This window comes from Cynocephalus volans, chromosome 12 (genome assembly GCF_027409185.1).
Source record: "Cynocephalus volans isolate mCynVol1 chromosome 12, mCynVol1.pri, whole genome shotgun sequence".
NCBI lineage: Eukaryota > Metazoa > Chordata > Mammalia > Dermoptera > Cynocephalidae > Cynocephalus > Cynocephalus volans.
The window spans coordinates 79,005,713-79,024,016 of NC_084471.1; the positions used below are offsets into that span (position 1 = coordinate 79,005,713).

An 18,304-nucleotide genomic window follows, 5' to 3' on the forward strand; every position below is an offset into this window, starting at 1 on the left:
AAAAAACTTCATAAATATCCATAATCTCTGATTGGAAGGATCCTCAGAAGCACTTTAGTTCATGTTTTCCCCTTGATCTCCCCAGTTGATGCTTCTGTCTTTTTGGTGGTATCTTCATGAGTGTTTTACTAGCCTTTGACAGAATATTTTCAATGATAGGAAGTTTAATACCTTAATCCCCTATCATTCTTCTCCCATATGGCTAAGTCCTGTTGACTTTTCCTTTATATTGTCTTTCATTGGTTTATAAGTTCTACTTTTCTGTTTTTGCCACAGTCTATTAAGATGCCTAATTCAGGCCCTTACCACATCATAGCTAAAATACTGTGATAGTATGGTTTGGCTACCTAACTGAATCTCCCCTTTCTAGCCATCTCAGACTGGAACAGACTCATAATCCTTTTTTAAATTTTATTTTACTTTACACACTTTTAAATACTATCTATTGTATCATATCTATCTATAACATAGTATAATATTATAATATATAATATAATATAGATACAATGTAATACTATCATATCATATTATTTAAATACTATCATATCACTCTTCCACTCAAAAAGTTTAAAGAGTTTCCTATATTCTTCAGTTTAAACTCCTCTGCTTTCAATACTCTACCTTATTTCTCACTGGTATCGAAACACACCTTCATTTTCGTGTTGTGTGCAGAAGCAAGTGTGTTCAGTTGCTGCCATAATCTTGTTGCTAATTTACTTCCTTACTTGTGTCCACGTCTCTGTTTTTATCTTTATTGTTAATATCAGATTTAGAAGGAATTCCTTTAAATAGTCATTTTGAGAAGTATTTGGGCTAAAAAGGGAATTTAACAACAATTTTTCTATCAGAAATGTTTTTTCCCTTCACACTTCTGCAAGAATTGAAGGAGTGGCTTAGTATCATAAAATAAATACAAATATCACCAGTTTCTCCTCTCTGGGAAGCCTTTCTTGGTAGACTTTTCTGTGAAAAAACTGGTCTTAGATCAGATCAAGGAGAAGAGAGTGGAGTTTTATACTGATTTTGGTAACATGTCTTACAAAGGTAGTTTGCATTTTCTCTTAAAAAGCAGATTCTACCAAATGGATATCCATACAAGAAAAATTGAAGGAACTAGATAGATGTTAGGGCTTCATATCCCTTTCTTTACTGTAGCTTTTTTTGAGAAGACGTAAATCTAAGCACATGTAGAAGTTAGTGAAATATGTATCATATTATCCCCAATTTAAAAAAAAACAACTTAATGTCATATTTTTAATTGCTGTAAGTTTTCTGAAATAAAGTAAGGTTTAAAAAAAAATCTAGGACTTCATTAATCTTTTGGCTTCAGGGTGTTCACATCCATGAGAATTTGAAAAATATACAGGTAAGAAGAAAAGAAAATGGTTAGAAAAAAGAAAATGAAAGCAGGAACTTCAATCAACAGATATGGGAAAATAATGTGGTATTGATAAATAAAAGAGGGGGAAGTAAATGGAAAAATGTTCTCTATTAAAAATAGCTAATAAAATTATCATTCAGTGATTCAGTTCTAAAATATTCCAAAAAACAAAACAAAGCAAAAAAAAACCCCAAAACAAAACACAAAGAATGACATTCTAATGAATGACTTTCCCAAACTGCCTATCAAGTTGGGTCCTGCACAGTTAGAAAAAAACACACTCCTCTTAGGAACTTGGCTCAAGACTTTGGCTCAAAACCAGCGTGACTTAATAGCTGTAATTTGCATTTGAATGCAATTAACTGGGCCAGTGCTTTGGGGTAATCAAGCCGTCTGCACTACACATACACTGCGAACTCAGTAAAAGTCCTAAGCAGTGGAGGGAAGTCTTAATTCTTTGAATTTCCTTAGATATGGAAACTTAAAGGCAATTTTAGATTTCAAACTCTGATTTTAAGGGTGAACAATGAAATCTAACTTTTATCTAATTGTTTATTCTTAATTTTAAAAAAAAGTTTAGCTGCTTGCCATTTTTCCTTAGAGGAAAAAATTGACTGCTTTTGTAGAAGTGATTTACATTACTTTAAGAATTTCAAGCAATACAGAAAGATACAAAGAAGAAAAAAAAGGAAAAATAAAACTTAAACCCTTACTTCCCACCCAGAAATAATGCCAACTGATATTTGAAATAAACAGAAATGAGAAAATGTCAAGAAAATGTATGTATAGTTAAAAGTTTGAATTTCTAGTAATGTTATGAGTCATTAAAAATGAGTTTATAATACTCCCATTTGCAACAACATGGATGAGCCTGGAGAAACTTATGGTGAGTGAAATAAGGAAAGCACAGAGGGATAAATACCACATGTACTCACTCATATGTGGGAGCTAAGAGAGAAAGAAGGAAGGAAAGAAAGACCACAGTGGTGCACTGGACTTGCAGAGGGAGAGAACATTCCTTGGGCTACAAAATTAGGGGGGAAAGGGGAAGGAGGAGGGAGGATGGTGATAATTGGGTGGGGGACATGGGGTACAAATGCAATTTGTGGTGATGGATATGCTGCCAGTATGAATCTGGCCCTCATATCATAGGTACAAGGGATGACCATCAGCTTTGTATCTCATGAATATTCATAACCAATAAAAAAAACCCCAGAAAAATGAGTTTATAAAATGTTAACAAACTGCTTTTATTATAAGATAAATTACTACTATATGAATTTAAACTTATCTTGTTGTTATTTTTCAGCATATATTCTTCATATGCAGATGCTTGTTGTAGTGTAGACGGAGATTTTCTAAGCTGAAAGGACAAAATGCCTAGTGAAACTAACAGTGAATGACAAAGACCAGAACAGACAGTCAAGATACCTGGGTTTTAATTTTGTGTGTGTGTGTGTGTGTGTGTGTGTGTGTGTGTGTGTGTGTGTGTGTGTGTGTGTGTGTGTGTGTGTGTTGGGGATTAGGGAGGACTGGTGGTGGTGATCAATTCTCCTCTCAGGAACTGTTTCTTACGGGTAAAATGAATGTATGGTTTAGAATTGTAAACAGTATTTCTTCTCCAAAACTATAGAAGCATTGCTTATATTTGCTGGTTTACAGAATATCAGGTTCTCTGATTTCCTTCCTGAGTGACAACTTTAATGGACACTATGGTCTGGAAACAGTCTCTCTGGGAACTACAACCAGTATGCAGCAGATTATCTATAATGAAAACTTGTTTTGTGTTAGAATCAAAGCATAACATGCCTTTCTTCTGGTAACCACCAATTTATTTATTCAACAAATAAGTATTGGCTGCCCCCTTGGTATTCCACAAATCCTGGCTTTAGGAAATCACAATCTAGTTGTGGAGTTAGAAAGTGATCATTACCACAATAACAAAGCCATAAGCAAAATGCAGTGGAGATTTGGTAGAAGAAAAATTGTTATATCTGATCCAGGGAGGAATGATAGCAGGAAAAGGTTAAAAAAGGGTGTTTTTTAAGTTGGGTCTGAAATATAGATAAGATTTTAAGAGATATAGGTTGTTGGAAAGGCTTCTGTTTCCTCATATGTACAATAAAGATAATAATTGTACCCACTTTTTAGGGTCGTTGAGAGAATTAGGTGAAATAATGCATTCTAGGCACTTAGCACAGTACACTGGCATGGTGGAAGAGCCCTATAAATGCTTTCCATTGTTATTAGTGGGGAAAATATATAAAATGAAAAGAATCACTGAATGAAAACTGATATTTTTAATCATGGCATTAAGGGTTAGCTACCTAAAGATTTTTTCAGAAGGATTTCTGAGGAGATGGTTGTCTAGGCATGCTTTTGCAACGGCAGTTGTTTGCATATGAAGTTGTACTCAGATCTTTTCCTTTTAATCTTTCTGCTAGCAGCAAAAAGGAAGAGTCAAATAACTTTTAATGAACGATTAGAATGTGGAAACCAGAAAAACACAGGGTAGATGGCCTAGAGGGAGAAAACTGGTGAGATAGCTACCCTAACACATGTTGTAGCTTCTTTTTGGCTGCCTGTTTAAGGTGTGCTAAATGAATCTTTCTTCCATATGTACCTTAGACAGGTGCAGCTGCAGCATCAGTACTTGCTTTTAAAAATGCTCTGTATTTACGAAGATGTTTAAAATAGAATTAGCTAGTTTTATTGTGCACTTACTGGGATCCAGAGCTGTGATTAACACATGGTAAGCAAAGCTCTTTCAATCCCCAAAAAACAATTCCATGAAGGAGGAAATACATAACTTACTCATAAAAAGCTGAAACTTAGAAAGGTCTCATATCTTACCCAAAGGCACAGAGTCATCTAGCTAAAATTTAATCACCCCTACTATGTGTCAGACACTGTTAAGGGAGCTACAGAAACATCAGTGAGTAAAACAGAAATGATTCCTGCTGTGTTGGACCTCATATTCAAATGGAGGCAGACAGAAAATAATCAAAAAACAGGAGGTTATCAGCTGATGATAAGAGCTATAAAGAAATAAAATAGCGATGTGATAGTGAGTAAACTAGTGGTACAGTGCCACTTCAAGGACAAGAGATCAGTGCAGTCACACAGAGCCCTGCCTTCAGAAGGACCCTACTCTTGGTTTTATACTCAGTTGTCACTGTCTTGAAATTCTTAATTTTCTCTTTAGACTTGTGTTTTGTAAGCGAAGTCTAATAAGAACATATGGGTAAGCAGGGGTCATATGTGTAGCATGCATGCCCTCTGTTTTTTGCTGCCCCACTCTCATGTAGCATTGGCAATCCCTGGTGAGCAGATAGAATTCTAGTTGACCCATGATACTTGGGGAGTTCAGTGAGATTCAAAGCCAGTACGAGTACAAGGTAAAGCTGCTTTGTCTACAACTGAGGAAGCAGGAATGCTGATATCTTGAGAAGCCATGTTTCCCTCAAACCAGAACTTGCTTCCAATGCAAAAGGAGGCGATGGCATTCTGAAAAACATGACTGACCGAAGAACCCCATCTTATCCTTTCGTTCTCGCATTAATTCCCTGTAGTAGCGAATCACTGACTCTGAAAACAATGACATAAAAGGAAAGGGAAAGATAATTTCTTTTCTTTTTAGTTCTTCCTTACTCATCTGTAAGCCAAAAGTAGAAAGTGTTATAGAATGTGCATGTGTCAAGAAGTGAAATAAAAAACAGCTGAGTTACTTTTGTGCAGCATTTCTACTGTTCAGAACGAAATATACATGCATGTATTGACCACAAAATAGGAATTGTATAATTTTTATAATTCCATACATGAGTTAAATACTCTTCTATTCATATCTAAAACTAGCATTGTACAATATAAAGATGGATGGTAAAATTCATACAAATAGTAGAAAATTTTAATGTTTCTTTGCAGAGAAAGACATTAAGTAGCAAATTGAAAAAAACTGTGACAAATTAGAAGCGAGCTTAGAAGAAAGGAAAAAGCTTTGTATTTTCATACCTTTAATAGCATTTTTATTCTGCTTTTCTGACAAGATATCCTGAATTTTCATTTTGCACTAGGTTGAGCAAATCATGTAGCCAGCCCTTGTGGGGGGCTACTTTAGATTGGGTAATCAGGAGAGGCCTCTCTGAGGAAATAGCATTTAGACTGATACCTAAAAGCCCCAAAGGAGCCAACTGTGGGAAGGTCTGGAGAAATAACACTCCAGGTGGAGGGAATAGCTAGTGCAAAGACACTAAGGGAGAAAAAAACTTAATGTGTTCAAGAAATAGAAAGAAGACCAATATCGCCAAAAAGCAGTGGTTAAGGTGTACAGTGGCAAAAGATGAAGTCAGAGTGAGGAGGAGGCCAGAGTGGAAAGGGCCTTAAAGTCCAGAAGAATTTATTCCTTTTTAAAAAAGTTTATTAATATTATTATTTTTTACATTATAAGATGTTGTTGTGGAGCCGTTGGGGGGAGGGGGAGAAGGGAAAAGTTAAGGAAATAGGGTGGGAGAAGGAGGAAGGGGGGGCATGGTTGAGGCCTGTGGCACCCCCTCATTCCTGCAGGGGAGACCAGGGGACTTCCAGTGGTGGCTCAGTCATTGCTGGGCTGGGTGCAGATCTCAGGGGTGTGTGGCTGAGGCCCTTGGCCCCCAACTGTCCCAGCTTGGGAGCCTGGGGTGCTTCCTGCAGCAGCTAAGTGGTCACTGCTAGGCTTGGTTGTGGGTGTCAGGGGGCATGGCTGAGGACCCTGGCCCTCCCACCTCCCTGGCTTGGGAGCCCAGGGGTCTTCTGGTCCTTCTAGGTTTTGTAGGTGTTCTTTGGTGATGTGTGACCTCTACTAGTTAATATCAAACTTTGTCTCTGATCTGTGGGTATTTTGTTTTTTCTTTCAGTTCTGTGTTGGATTATTCACTGTTCCTGCCACTTAAACTCTGCAGTGGAACTAATTCACTGTCCTTTGCTTACTTCTAAAGTGGGGAAACTTCCTATGGGGACCAGCACTTGAGCTCTGTGGTTGAGCTAAATTGCTGATGTGTTGCTGATTCCCTGGGGAAGGCTTTTTTGTGCAGCTCAGGTTTTAATGGTTGACTTTGTAAGCACTTCTGGGTCTCATGAGATCTGAAACACCTGGGTTGTGTGTAAATTTTGGTCTGGGCCTGAGACTTTTTAGTTAACTGTACCCCCTGCAGATCTGTATTCCTGACCTGTCTCCACTGAGTGCTCCTGTACTGATTGGAGGGCAGATTAGCTGTCTCTGCTGAGCCCCAGTGTTCCCCCAGTAGGCCTGTCTCCCTCATCCCCGCACTCCAAACACTTCCCGTGGGAAGGGCCATGCGCCCCTTGTGATTACTCACTGGCCTCTGTGTGGCTCCTTTTTTGTTGTTGTGGCCCCTCACTCCTATGTGGGTCCATGAAAACCCTGCTGGTGGTCTTGTGGCCCTTAGTCCACCAAGGTCCTCTTCTCCCCTGTCACCTCCAAGCAACTTCATATGAAGGGCACAGCTGTGGCTTTTGCCAGCTCTTGCTCCATGGACTCACCAGGGCCAGCCTTGAAGCAGCTAGGGCTCAAAGTGGTGGAGGCAATCCTTTCTGTTGCTCATTGTGGCTTCTCCCACCTTCATGAACTCTGTAGGTCTCTCTTCCTCTTCTCCTGAGCTCTGGCGGCCCCAGCTTGGCTGCAGTTGCTTTTTAATAGTTGTAAATTGGTTGACTTGTGGGAGAGAGTGACGCTGGGGACTGTCTATTCCGCCATCTTGACTAGAAACCTCCAGAAGAATTTATTCTATTTGTGTTAGGCAGCCATTGGAAGGTTTCAGTCAGGGGAATGACAAAAATGACTTATGTTTTAAAAGGTTGCTCTTCCTGCAGTGTGGAGACAAGAGTAGACTCTGGGAGACCATCCCGAGCAGTTTATACCTGAAGAATTCCTTACTCTTCCAGGTAGAATTCTGTCATAATTTCTATTATTGCACTTATGGATTTTTCAAATTTGTCTCCCTGAACTAGACAGTAAGCTCCTTGTAGGTATTAACATTATCTTATTCTTCTCCATATCATTATTGTCCAGCATTGTTTGCACATAGCAGCAGTCACTTACTAAAGAGAATGATCTGAATAGGATTTAAACCATTCTTGCAGTAAAAGCGCTTTCCTAGGAATTTTCTTCAAAATTAAGATAATTAATTAATTAAATGAGCCATAAGAAAAGGTGTTATAGCAGTTGTAAAGGAATCTGGAGTAAATACAAAATAGGTCATTAATTTTACAACTTCTGAAATTTGGGAGAAAATTGCTGACTAGGTCGTCAATGAGAATTTGAATTTTTACACTGCCTCTTCCTGAAACCATGTACAATATAAACCCAAAGCCACAGCTATTATTGGTGCTAATGTTTTGGCCAGAAGGTTCAGCCTAGTGGTTTGGTACTAAAGTTGGCCTGAGACATATTTTGATTGGTTTGCATGGTATGCAAATATTGTGCTGAATTTAATTGCTGATGTTTTAAACTAAGGAATTTTCACATAAAGATCTGATTTTTCTCTTTCTCTTGAGAAGAAACAAACACACAAAGCAACAAAATATTTGGCAGCGTTGGGCTTGCATTCCTGCAGGGCAACACTCAGTCACAGCTGAGGATGGCTACTGCCTGTGGAAGGGGCCTGTGTTCTCTATTTTATCTTAGTCCTCACCTTGCCTGTTACACTCGGTTAAGTTACCTGCCTGGCTCCCAGGGCATTTGTGTTTATAAAGCTCTTACTGAGACATATATGTGCTAGTGCTGTTTAAAATGAGAATTTTGGGCTTGGCTGGTTAGCTTAGTTGGTTAGAGCATGGTGCTGATAACATCAAGGTCTGGGGTTCGATCCCTGTAGTGGCCAGCTGCCTAAATAAATAAAACGAGAATTTTTAAAAAAGAAGGTCTTAAATTATACAAATTTCTCCTTAGTTTTCCTGCGGAATTGCTTGACTATTCTTGTCTTCCTTGCAGCTTTCATCAATCCAAGAGGCAAGGTGGCCAGTCCAGATTCAACCAGATATGGATGGGTCTGCTAGGGCATGATGAAATGTGGCTCTGATATGTTGATGGATAAATACTGAGGCTAGAAAAGGTTCTCCAGAGGGTGGCCAGAGGGGAGCTTTGCCACCAATGTGGTCTGTAGAAGGATTCTCATCATTTCTGCCCTCTTTACCTCCCAGTTATATGTCTGCTACGATTTAGGAGTAGCACGATTAAGGAACAGAATAAATTTAAAACTATCTGTGATTACATGTCCCAGGGCCGTCCCATGGGATTAGATCGTTAAACACTTCTTGTTTGTCCTGAAGTGTGCAGCCTGTTCTGACCCACGCTGCATAGCTCTGCAGATTAGGACCATTAGGTGTGTGATTTTAGACTGTAGGTACTTGGGGCATTGCATTTATTTGGATAGTGCCATTTGATCTATCATACTCTTTTGTATGAACCCACATGTTTATTTAGAGAAACGTATGGGGCAGTCCACAAAAGATACTCTGTGGCAAAGCTAACAAAGGCTCTTTCCACAGAGCTATGTAAAGGCATGTGGAAGCACAATAGTGACAAGCAGAAACCACAATGGGTCGATGTTGATAGAATCCCGGGATGGGGAGGTGCTTTTTGAAGACCAGCAGTGAAAGAAATCAGTTTGGAAGGATTTACTGCACAGCAGGTCTTGTTGGATGTTCAGTTCTGAGAACACTCAGCAGTACCAGGGGCAGTTCCTTATGAGTGTACAAATGATTGAACAGAAACGCATTCAGGAGTCTCAGAGCAAATCATTTCCATATCCCACACGGGCTGGTAAATGGGAGATGCACTGCACAACAGCCCAGCTGCCCCGAGAGAGTGGACAAACCGTGCAGCCAGCTTAGCGTGAACGACCGACTGCAGGGAGGGCGGGCGTTCAGCGAGGGGCCTGGGCAGGGGGTCAAAGTCCAAGCTGAAGACAGGACAATCAGGCGACGTACGGGTGCAAACAAAGCCGAGCCAGAGCAGCCGCCGGCGGGCTCCCGGCGCGCTGGTGAATCAAGCGTTGCTTTCGGAAAGGACAAGGGCACCAGCGCGTGCACTGGCTGCTTCGTTCTCACAGAAGAGCCTGGAAGGGCGCGCAGGCTGGTCGCCCGCGGCCGGCATCCCTCCCCCGCGCGCCTCCCTGCCCAGCAGCGCCAGGCTGTGCCCGCCGACGGCAGGGCGGGGCGCGGACGGGGGCAGGGCGAGGTGGGGCCGGGCTGCGCGGCCGCCGCTGACGCAGTGCGGGGCGAGAAGTCCTGAGCGCCCGGGCGGCCGTGGAGTCCCCTGCCCGGCCGCTGAGAGGCCGCGTCCCGAGCGGAGGGGGCAGGGCGCACTTCCCCCGCCGCCAGGAGGCCGCCGGCGGCCTGCTCGCTCCTCAGCCGCAGCGCTCGCCATTCAAGCGCGCCTCGTCCCCGCCCCAGATCCTGGGGGGTGAGCGGGGGAGAAGGGGCGGGCGCCCGGGAGCCGTGAATCACCTCCTCCTCCTGCTGCCTCAGCGCCGCCGCCACCTTTCCATTCAGTCGCCCAACATGGCTGGAGCGCGGCGGAGGTGAGCCGGTCGCCCCCTGCAGCCGCAACCTCCTGCGCCCGAGCGCCGCCGCTCCCGCGGCGCCTCAGATCTGCAGGGCAGAGGCCCTGGGGCCCGGCCGCCCGCTGCTGCCAGCATGTGGGGCGCCCCGGACGAGAGCTCGGTGCGGGTGGCTGTCAGGTGAGGACGGGCAGCGAGCTGCGGGGGCGGGCGGTGGGCTGGAGCCACCTGAGGGGCGCCCCGACCGAGGTCGGCGGCTGAGGAGACTGAGGCAGCGGGTTCCCTCCGGCCTGGCGCTCGCGAGGCCGGTGTTCGCGGGCTGACCCCGTCGCCCTCACGCCATCTGCGTTTGCAGGTGACCGGCGGCTGCGCGGCGCCGGGTCCCTGGGGGCGTCCTGACTCCTCCGGGGGAAAAAGCCGTCACCGCCCATCCCCGCTGGGTCCCGCACCTGAGGAACAGTTGCCTGAAATTTGGTCGCTTTGGGCGATCGCCTGTCTGGCCTTGCCTGGAGGAGCTGCCCCTCTGCGGGGCTCTGGGATTCCTTTCATTATTTGCGGTGTGTCTGTCATACGTGTACATGCAGCCCGGCCTTGTGAGGCAGGAGACAAAGCGTCAGACTGACAGCGCTTGCGGCCGCAGGGCCCTCCGCGCGCCCACTCGGGTTCCAGACGTCTGGGCAAATGGCACGTCCTATGCAGCATCACAGGGAACGAGATGTGCACAAGTCTGTGGGTAGAGGGGACAGATCTGGTCTCTTAGGTGTTGGAATGGGAATTGCATTTAAGGTAAACCCACCCCTGATAGGTCTATAGAAGGAAGAAAACTCTTCAGCCAGACGAAGGGCTAAATGGGTGACTGGGTGAAACATCCTGAGGTTACCAGGGTGGATACAATGTAAGAGTAACATTATACGTGTCTGGCTGTGAGTTTTGAAATACTAGATACATCAAAATTGTATTTTGGTCAATGACAGATACACGAGTATTCAATGTCATGTAGACTGTTTTGATGCATATCGAGGAGGAAGGCTGTGACAGTTGCCCATGGAAAACTGCAACATCATCACACTGTTTGAAAAATTAATGAAGCATTCATGGTAGAGTAAGTGCGTGCCTTTTACAGCTCTGATAGTCTACTGTTCATTCACTTCCCTTTTTTTATACTTTAACGATTATAAAAATAATCTGTCCTCCAAGAAATTCGAAATTATTAAAAATCTTGCACTCTTGTGGTATTTCTGGAAAATTATCTAAAAAATTCTACCGTGTGAGCATTTCTATAGTTATTATTTTAGTGACACATCTTGGTTAGGCATAGAAATGGCAGTTTTGTAGTCTTTGGATCTTTAATCAACTTAAAGAATAAAATGAATTTGAAAGTTTTTTTTTTTTTTTTTATTCCCTTATTTTACAGAGGAGGAAATTACCACCATGGAGGTGACAGTTTTACAACTGTTTAGAATCACCTGTTAAAAAGCTTTTGAAGTTTTAATTTGGCCTTTTTGGTTATTCTGGGACTACTTATCCAGTTGTTAGATTAGTTTGTTTCTCCTATTCACTGCTACTACTTTTCTTTTGGCCTTTTAATATGTATTGATGACTGCACCAGGGCAGAGGAAGGGGAAGGAAAAAGACAGGAAATCCAATAAGAGGCAGTTTTGTCAGCAGATCTAATCAAGGCAAGTGAAGAAGGAGCTTAAAATATTAATAAAACAGAAAATTTGGTTGTGAGAAAAACAATTTTTAGAGATGTGAGATTTTTATGTGTGAATTCTGTAAAATATTTTAAGGCAGTTTATTGACCATTTCTATTAAATCTGATGTTTCTTCCAATGGGGATAAGCAGAACCATGGAAGATTCTAAAGTGACGTTGATTGAAAAATAACTTATATCTAGTTTTGGTATGCAGGTTAGCACTTTTTAGGTGAATAAATGTGGGGATGATTTTTGGAGAAAGGCTTTAAAAGTTTTAATGGAACTTAGTAAGCATTATTGGGAAGATCCAATTTGGTGAAATAGGGGATTTTTTCATTGAATGCATTTGTTCTCTGAACAGAGCTACTCTCTAAACTTACTTTATATAGGAGAAAAATAGTTTATGTTTATATAGCACTTTAGTATTTAAAAAGTGCTTGGACATCTATTATTCATTTATAGCAAGTATTTATTGCACATATATCCCCATCTCTGTTATCATAATTTCCAAGCTAAAGATAGTAAAAGTTGTTGGACACATACCATCTGCCAAGGTCAGTGCTGTGTGTTAAAATGATTTATGTCGTGTAAAATCTCATTTATTCCTCATATCGATCTGTGACTTAGGTCCTGTTATCATTATAGCCATTTTACAGATGAGGCACAGAGAGATTAAGTAAACTGCCCAAAGTTAAACTGGCAAGTGGCAGAACCAGGGTTCCAACACAAATAGCTTTATGCTACAGCCCAAGTTCGTAACCATTAACCCTATATAGGTGAGAGGCAAGAACATGCTTTGCAAAGTTTTACTTAGCTTAAGGTCAGTTGCCTCTTCCTGGTTCTGTACTAAGTCAATTCAAATGCTTGATTTTGACAGGTTACTCATACCTCTACATTGCTAGAAAAGATAGAGCTTAGAAAAAGAAGACCTGAACTTAAATCAACTAAAATGTTTCCTCAGATTCTTTAATTTTTCCAGTGTCCTCTGATCCTACCCTCCAGTTTGTGGGAGGCTTCATCTGTAGGATAAATAAATCAACACAAAATTAACAGAGGCACTTGACCTGCTTTTCCCCTTTGATGAATAATGTAGTCAAGGTATTAGAGAGTTGACTCTACTTGTGTAAATGCACAAAGCATCCTGGAGGTGTTTGTGTTTTATTAGTAGAGGCTTATCAGTATGTTAAAGCTGATGACTGTATTACGGGGTTTCTCAAAATAAGTTCATGGGTCATATAAGGCTTTGGGAAAAAAATGTTGAACAGAAAGTTTCTCATTTAGGAAGAACATTTTTGTTTCCAAATATGCCTTTTGACACAGTATATTTGAGGTGTTCTTCAGGGTATCTTTCATTGATGGAGATATGGATTCAGATGGCAGCCCTGCTGTCCAAACCTATGTGGCTATCGAATACTTGAATTATGATTAATGCTACTCAGCAAATAAGTTTTTAGTTCGGTTTAATTTTAATTAATTAAAATTAAAATTTAAAAAGTTGTTCTTGATCTAGTTACTGGAAACTTTTAAGTATGCTTCGAAAAACTTGGTTATGTAAATCTACTTTTTTAACTGTAAAGTTTATGAAATCTAAATATAGTACTGATAAAGTATTTCTAATGAAAATTTAGCATTCAAATTGACATGTTCTATAAGTATAACATATACACTGGATTTCAAAGACTTAGTCTGAAAAAATGAATGTAAATATCTCAATATTCTTTGTATTGATTATCTGTTAAAATGATAATATTTTGATTACACTGAGTTAAATTAAATATTAAAATTAATTTCATTTATTTATTTTTCCTTTTTAAAAATGTGTCTACTAGAAAATTTAAAAGTACATATATCGTTCATTCACATTATATGTCTAGTGGATAGTGTTGCTCTATAATTTAAAAAATGTGGAGGATTGAGTGACTGTTTTTAGAGTGGATAGAAACACAAACACATGCATGCACACATGCCCACACACATACATATACATATAAGTTGCAATTTAATAGCAGCATATTTTCCCTCAAGGTACATAGGGGTAGAAAGGTATTGATTATGGACTCAAATATGGTTAGCTGATTTTCTAGAAAATGTGGTAAGTTGAATGGATGGCTTAGATAGATTTCATCAACAAAAGTGAACAATAAAGTATAGTGTATATTTTGTCCTTATTTTCCGAATATACTGAATTGAACTATTCATTTAACTCAGAATGATAAAATCGATTGAACATTTTGAATTCTCAATCTAAGACATTATGACACGATGTGTCCTTTTCTCTTCCCTATTTCTGAATGCTGATACAACAAATTTGAAAGTTTTTCCTTTTCAAGAATTTTAGCTTGCAAAATATGTCAAGAGCTTGATGAGAATGGAGATACAGAAAGAACCATTGTTTTCGTGTCACTGTCTGTATGTGGTAACTACAATTTCTTTGCTTGGCTTTGGCAAGAACTGTACATATCCTTGATGGTGAGTTTGGATTAGTGTGTAATGTGGTCTAATTTATGTTTCAGTTTGCTGTCTTGTCACCTTGCTAAAGTACTTGTTTGTGGATTGCTCAGCAGGCTTAAAGGCTGGTTAGACAGTCAGAAGCTGTGTTTTAGGTCTGTTACTAGCACTGATTTGTGCTGTGACCTCTTGCATATGCAGTGTGTTAAATATGATTTTTGTTGTGGTGGTGGGTCAAACTATTGGCACTAATGATGCCTCTATATTGACAGGAAAGAACTATTTTAACATTTCGTAGTTGACTTTTCCAATAATATATCTACTTTGGGTACTGTTGTTACTGAAGAGGAAATGCTTAGGCTGCTATGATCTCTTTGTCTCATTCTGGTTATAATAGAAATGAGCAGTATTTTATTTAATCTACATTAAAATCCTATGAGGTAGCCTGTACAGGTATTTATTAGCCCTACTTTACAGAGGAAGAAATGAATCTCAAAGACACTAAGCAACCTGTTCGAGGTTTCTCAGCCACAAAGTATGGGAATTGGAACTCAGACTCAGGTTTCTGGTATCTATTTGTGTGTTCTTAAACATTTCCAAATGTTTCAAAGCATTTCACTTACTAATTTTAATGTAATAATGATCTTTCAAGCTGAAACACTAAATATACATGTGAGGTAAATTATTTGAAACAATTTAATGTTTAGAAAATGTAGGGGTACATAAGCAGGACATCTGGGAAACATTTATTTTGTGGAAATAGATGGTTATCTGGTGTTTGGTCATTTGTTTATTCCTTCCTTCATGCAACAAATATTTTTAAGTGCCTACTATATGCTAGACACTTTCCTACCACAACACACATGACACACATGATCCCTGCTTTCATGGAGCTTAGACCTAGCACTATGATGCTCTTTAAATACACAAAATATGTTGGAACTAACACAAAATAGAATCAATGGCATAGCTAGAGATGAAAGACAATTGCTGCAGTTGAGTTATTTCTCTTTTATTTTTTTTTATTTTAATTTTTTAAAAAAATGACCAGTAAGGGGATCTTAACCCTTGACTTGGTGTTGTCAGCACCATGCTCTCCGAAGTGAGCTAACTGACCATCCCTATATAGGGATCTAAACCCATGGCCTTGGTGTTATCAGCACCACACTCTCCCAAGTGAGCCACGGTCTGGCCCTTCTCTTTTATTTTTTTAATAGCATGTTTTAGTTCATACATTCCTCAAGAACAAAGATTTTTTTAAAAAAAGTGTTCCCTGCTTCCAAACATATCTCATAGGAAAACTGAACTCCAAAGCCTATGTGTTAGGACAGTATTATTTATAACATGTCCTGCTTGAACTAACATACATGCCTTACTGGTATGTCTTTGTATTTGGATCAGGAAGTAATGTAAATGAAAGAGGAAACTAAAGAGCTAGCAGATGATCTGAGCTGAAAGTCAAATAAATTATTTTATTTACAAAATTTGAGTTGATACATTTTTTTTTCAGGAATGGTTTATTCAGTTTTTAAAGTGTGGTTGACATGTTTGTTATTTGGAACTGTATGGAAGTTCAGATTTCATGTCTAATTATTACTCCCCCTTGAATTCTTGCCATCTTACCTGCTAATTGGTTGACATTTTGATGCATAATTATGGAGTAGTGAATGATGCACTAGAAATTCCAGTTTAGTGAAGCCATGAAAGCAGAAATTATCTTGGCAGTTAATACCAAAATCTGCTCAATCTTCCAATTTGCATCAATTTCTCCTCAAAGAAGTTGACTTGGAATATTTATTAGTATGGATATTTTCCCCCAAGTCATGTTACAACTCACCTGTGAGACTCTGACTTATAAATGGTTGTTTTCTGTAAAAATCAGGCATGACCTGACATATTCTGAGTTTCAGATTAGGAAGGAAAACATATCAATAAAAATACATGCCAGGTAATAAACAGTATTTTTACAGTGTATGTCATTAGAATAATTTTATTCAAAGTAAAAAAAATGTGTTTGTTACTGTCAGTGCTTCTCTCTGGAAAGGGGGTTTGTGAATTCTGTCTTTCAACTTGGTTTCCCAGTGGATTAACTATTTAATCTTCTCAGAGTGTTAAAATAGTTTTCCTGTGGCTCAGGCTTTATTTGAAGCAAATGACAGCCAAGCCAAAGGGACAATTTTCATTACACCCCACAATTATTATGAGATCTTTCTGAATGTTTAAGAATTATATTTGAGGTTCTTTTGACCTTTGTTTTTTTAAATTATTAAAAATTTATATAGTAAGCATAATTTTTAGTAACCCAATAATTATTGATGAAATAGATTTTAAAGCTGAAGGGGACTTTGAAAGGACTAGCTTGCCAGGGCCCTTTCTTTGAAATAGTGATGAAATGGAGGCCCAGTGAAGCTTAAGGAATTGCTTGGGGTCATACAACTAGTATTCTGTTGATTAGTGCTATGGATTTTCTAGGATTCAGGTTTTGCTAGCAGACATCCCAGAAATAGAATTCCTTTATATACTTTTAAAAAACTACAGTTTTAATCCGTTAAGCACTTGTTGTAAAAGTTTAATTTGACGTTTAGATGAGTTCCCCTGACCACACTGCCCATTGTTTTGGCTTCATGAGTGCCTCAATTCTAGGAATTAGACCAGTGATTCTAACAAGGACCTCTCAGAGGTAATGAGATAAGGATCCCAGAGGTAGAAACCAAGGTGCAAAATTTGAGTGTTCTAATATGTTAAAATATAAGAAAATGCCAGAACTGGGTTATAAAAATAATGTAGATGGTTTTCAACATTTATATGCTTTACATTAATGCTTTAACAACAACCACAGAAATACAATTTGTACATAATCTAATATGGAAATGATTTAAAACATGTAAGTATAAGGGTTTTTAGTGAATTCTAGACCTGGGACCTGTGGCTTCTCCCACACCTCCAACTTTGGTTCTTTACGCTTTTCTTTTTACTCAAACAGATTTAAGGATTACTGCACATTCAGGTAATAACAGCCTCACTACAGAGAAGGTTGGCTGGAGGGTGGGGTAGGGTGAGAGGCCTATTTATTGGGATCTGAAATGGAAGATGGAGGTAGAAATATGAGTGGTCTAGAAAGACCCCTCCTTTTGAATATTACTTCACTAGGTAGGTGGTTCTGAAGCTTTTAAATATTGTCTCAGCCCTTCCTATCCTCATTTCTGAAGGAAATAAAGAGTACAACACGTTTTGATTGTAATGGAGGTTTGTCATCCAAAAAGTATCCTAAATTCCACTATTTCGCATAGCTTTTCTAGACTTCTCCCGTGCAGAGAAATCTCCACTTTTGGGGACCATAGACCTTCCTTATATTGTTCTTTCTATCCCTCTGAAACTCCAATGGGAGAGACATATATATGATAGGCTTTCACTATCTGGCATGAAATATTCCCAAAAGGCAAAGAATATTTAATGCCTTTTTAAATACAAGGGTACTAACATATTGACAGCATTATTACAATAGAACATTTGAAGGATGTTGGGGTTACAGGATATTTAGATATATAGATATCTAAATATCCACACTGCAATGAAGGTCATTCAGAATTTAATCTTAGGTGACTGGGATTTACTTGGTTGACTGCTTCTTCAGTAAAAGGAAAGAGCAAAGAAAAGTGTTCTAACTAGGTTGTGGAGAGGTGGGGATCATGGGCTAAGAAATCAAGGACAGCTCAAGGTTTATTCCTCACTCTTCAGATCTCTTAGTGTGTAGTGAGATTTTAGTTTGTGAAATTTGGTTTGACATTATTCTCGTCTTTGGAGAGCTGTGTCTGTCACTTAGGCTTGACCATATTATAGATCTCTGAATATGATGAAGGAATTATATTTTTTCAGAGTAGACATTCATATTCTTTGACCCAGCTACAAAGTCAGTCAGGAGTTCTAAATAAAGACTTACTTCAGCAAGCAGGAACAAGAGACCTTGTAGAGAGTCAAGCTGTAGATAATTATTATGATGTGATATGTTGATCACATGGTGTACTAATGAGGCATAGGACATCTCTAACCTCAGTTGTTTCTTTCTTATTTTGTTTACTTTTTTTTTGGATCAAAATTCATTTATTACAGAATTATTGAATATACACTTTGTATCGGAATCTCATAAGATGGAGGCATTAAAGTGATTGAATCAAGGTGATAGAATGAACGTAGGATGATTAGAAAATTGTTTTGGTCTGG

General features: G+C 39.5%; 1 protein-coding gene across 7 annotated transcripts in view; it reads left to right on the forward strand.

The window, feature by feature from the left end:
- Positions 1–9,667: 9,667 nt before the first annotated feature.
- KIF21A (kinesin family member 21A) overlaps positions 9,668–18,304 on the forward strand; it is a 146,927-nt gene continuing 138,290 nt past the window's right edge. For all 7 annotated transcript variants that reach the window (XM_063115509.1, XM_063115510.1, XM_063115513.1 and 4 more), the window contains exon 1: positions 9,668–10,119. In XM_063115509.1, coding sequence (XP_062971579.1) covers positions 10,076–10,119 — 44 coding nt within the window. In that variant the 5' untranslated portion in view covers positions 9,668–10,075. The remainder of the gene's footprint in view (positions 10,120–18,304) is intronic.